This window comes from Monopterus albus, unplaced genomic scaffold, assembly GCF_001952655.1.
Source record: "Monopterus albus unplaced genomic scaffold, M_albus_1.0 scaffold69.1, whole genome shotgun sequence".
NCBI classification, from domain to species: domain Eukaryota; kingdom Metazoa; phylum Chordata; class Actinopteri; order Synbranchiformes; family Synbranchidae; genus Monopterus; species Monopterus albus.
Window position 1 is genome coordinate 151,809 of NW_018127949.1, and position 3,609 is coordinate 155,417.

Consider the following 3,609-nt stretch of genomic DNA (forward strand, 5'->3'; position numbering starts at 1 on the left):
TTCCAAGAAATTAAATATTACATGATAATATGAGTGATCCATAAAAACCAACCAATATGGTAAAATATTTCAGTATAAATCAGTCATGGAAGAGGTTAAACATTAATAAAATAGATACTCAGTTATATAAATAGATATTGAAAAGGTTCTGTCTAGTAAACATTTTACACATAATTATATTAAAATATGTCTTGATTTGGAGGAAGAAGTCATTAAATCTTATCATATTAAAGAAAATCACCTCATTTACACAAACTGAGTTCAATAAAAATGGACTCATCACAAACTTAAAACATTTTGCCTACAAAACGACCACCTGTAAACTCATAACTGATCCACGTTGCAGAGTATCAGTCTCTTGTTCAACACAATTAAATAATTAAACATTCCTCAGTAATATTTCAACTGACCGACAATATTGACAAACCTCTGAAAGGTGCATCTCATATCCAAAACTCTGACAAAGATTAGAATTGTCCAGAATAGACTTCATATTATGTGGGCCAATGTGGAAGAAAAACATATAGAATATTCATTACTCCACATTTCTTCAGCCACTGGACTTCTGTTCATACAACTCTTACATTACTGGGACATTAATGGGAAAAAGAAAACTATTTCTGTGATTTCCAACAGAACTGCAGCATGTTCTTGATCTGAGCAAATAGACCTTTTCTCATAAGTCAAACCTTCTTCCATTGGTCTGAGCATACGGGTTGGACTGAAGTCCATTCTGGGCATAGGGGTTGTTCTGGGGTCGTCCATTTGCATAGGGGTTGTTCTGGGCTCGTCCACTAGCATACAGGCTGGTCTGGGCTCGAGACTTAGGATATGGGTTCATGTCATCTTGGATATTGTTAGTCCACTACAATGAAAAGAAAAGGTCTCCATGAATAAACTGTTAAAATTAAGTATAAATTGTATATTCCCAGTTTTCTCATCTTTAATTCTGTTCCATGAACAGGAAATTGCTTTTATATGTTATATTTCTTTAATTTATCTTTACTACTTCTCAATGTGGCTCCTCTGTCAAACACACACTGAGGCATGCTTACCGAGTTCCTGTCTGCAGAGATCAGGTTTTGTCGGCTGTTGCTTGGAGTCATCTCCAGCGTGGTTCTGCTATTCCAGCTACTGTTGGTTGTAGCCCGTGGGATTCTAGGCATCCCAGTGTTGGCAAAGGCTGCCAGGCCATTGGCTAACCCATTAACTGGGGTGGCCTTGTGACTGGCAAAGTTCCCGTTAACCACTGGTATCTTGGCAGTAGACTTGCTGACATAAGATTGTCCAGAATCTGCATTTTTTGTTTTCTTGCATCTAACAGGATATAACAAAAGATATCAATTTCTGTCTTCCCTTACTGTATTACCGCACCATGGCCTAGTTTGACATTCATAAATGGGTTTTTCATCACTCAAAGCAAAAGCTAAATATATTTTTGTCTAAAACAAAACAGCAGAATAAACAATAAAATGAAAGGTTCATAATTAATGTGCCTGGTTAAATTAAAGTTAATTTAATGAGTGAGAGAGACACATGCACAAGACATAGCAGAGGCAATAATGAATAACTGGAAGTGAGTGAATGAATAGATGAGAAACTCACGTGAGAGCTATTACAGGCAGAAGGATGACCATGATGAGCAGCAGCCCTCCGAGCACAGAGCCAACGATTACCAGCACCAGCTGCCATGCTAACAAAACACAACAACGAGAACATCAATAACAAGGCTGCGCTTATCTTATGAAACTTCCTCTAAAGCAGAACTAATAAACTGGTTCACAACAAAAGCAAACCTACTGTAAGTCATGCCAACACGGAACACCACCACTTTCACAAATCAAAGTGTTTTGCAAATTTTCAGGTGTTGTGGAAAAGGTTGTGGGTCCAGAGGGATATATTGTACAGAAAGTAGACCGTGATTTCATGGGGGGCCAGAGGGATAAATTGTACAGAAAGTAGACCGTGATTTCAAATGCAGCTGAGAAAAAAGGTTCAGCTGCATCAGGAGCACGATGCTAAATCAGTGGAGCATTCAACTGCATTCAGACAAATCTTTGCCCTCTATTCAGGTATGTTAGAGTGGAAATCATGTAACCTATTTCCAAAATATGCTCACAAATATACAGTTTATAAGTATATACACATACACAGATGGACATGCTCTAGTAAAGCAATTGCAACCGAGGAGCTTCTACTTCATTGAACTGACAAGCCCAAAATGGCACTTGAAGTACACACAATATTACTCAGTATACTCAAGCCACAATTTAATTGCCATGCACTAATATTAAAGGGACATAATGTTTTTTGTCTTGACAAATGTGATTTTAGCAGCACTATTTTCTGCCCAGAACAACATTGCATTTGCCACGATTTGGGGAGATAATGTTACTCCAATAGGTGCAACGGTTACATTTGTATTGGCCAAAGTAGCACAACAGATTTGTTCTGAGTGTTGTCAACAATTTTGTGTTGCTAATTTGAAATGGTGAATTCTTATGTTTATTTTTCAAAAGGAGATTGTTTATCAAGTGCTAATTATTGCCATGTTGCTTTTGCTTTCACACTCAGACACATACTGTATACTTACAATCACTACAGTTTAAACCAGATCTGCCAAATGAACACCTGAAAGGCAAGAAGGATGGTTCATTTTACAGTTCAGCTCTTTACAATCACATGTCATGGGGGGGTTGAAGGAGACATGGACAGAGAGGGGTGGGTAGAAACTGTTACATTTTCAGAACATAATATGACATTTAAGCACTTACTCTTTACATCCGGAACTGGTTTTATTGGTTTTAAATTGCCCACTGGGACAAGCTGCAAAAGTAAAGAAAGTTAAAGTAGTTTGTAGTTTAGTTAAGATTGTTATGAAACACACAGGCACACATGTTCTCTCTCTGTCTCACTCATTAAATGCCCTTACCAACGCACAATCTGATACTCAAGTCCGTCTCAATGAAGTCATCCAAACAGTCACACTTAAAAGATCCCTCTATGTCCATACATTTTGTAGTTTTTGCATCACAGGTTTTTGTGTTCAGGCTGCACAGGGATGTATCTGTAAATAAAAGAACCAAAAGAGGACAGCGTCAGTACATCTAACTCAAATAAGTCCATCTCAATGAAGTCATCCAAACAGTCACACCTGAAAGATCCCTCTATGTCCTCACATTTTGAAGTTTTTGCATCACAGGTAGTCAGTCTGCACAGGGATGCGTCTATAAATAAAAGAACCAAAAGAGGACAGCATCAGTACATCTAACTCAAATAAGTCCATCAGTACAAAAAGAGCACAAAAATCAATAGCAGGATGTGAACTAAGGACTGAAAAGTACAGCAGGCTGATAGCAAAGGAGAAATGCAATTACATCTAAGATATTATTGCTCAATGGCTGACTGATACTCTGCACACTGTACAAAGATCACGAGATAAAATATATGTGTAATGAGATTTCAACATCACATCTTTGGCAGTGTTTCAAAATGCCACACCAACCTTGGTCCCCTCATCCAACTGCTTATGAGAGGGTTGGCTGTAAAACAAGCAGCTAAAGTGTGCGTGATAACGATGTTGCAGGGTGTTAACAGCATGACCACTCA

The 3,609-nt window shown here is 38.0% G+C and overlaps 1 protein-coding gene across 1 annotated transcript; it reads right to left on the reverse strand.

The window, feature by feature from the left end:
• Positions 1-260: 260 nt before the first annotated feature.
• On the reverse strand, positions 261-3,023 carry LOC109963085 (protein HEG homolog 1-like). Its single transcript, XM_020605363.1, has 6 exons — positions 2,933-3,023; positions 2,775-2,826; positions 2,594-2,631; positions 1,606-1,693; positions 1,056-1,317; positions 261-865 (listed from the first exon to the last, which is right to left on the reverse strand). The coding sequence occupies exons 1-6, from the start codon at positions 3,009-3,011 to the stop codon at positions 677-679; spliced, it is 708 nt and encodes a 235-aa protein (XP_020461019.1). The 5' UTR covers positions 3,012-3,023; the 3' UTR covers positions 261-676.
• Between the last annotated feature and the right edge of the window lie 586 nt (positions 3,024-3,609).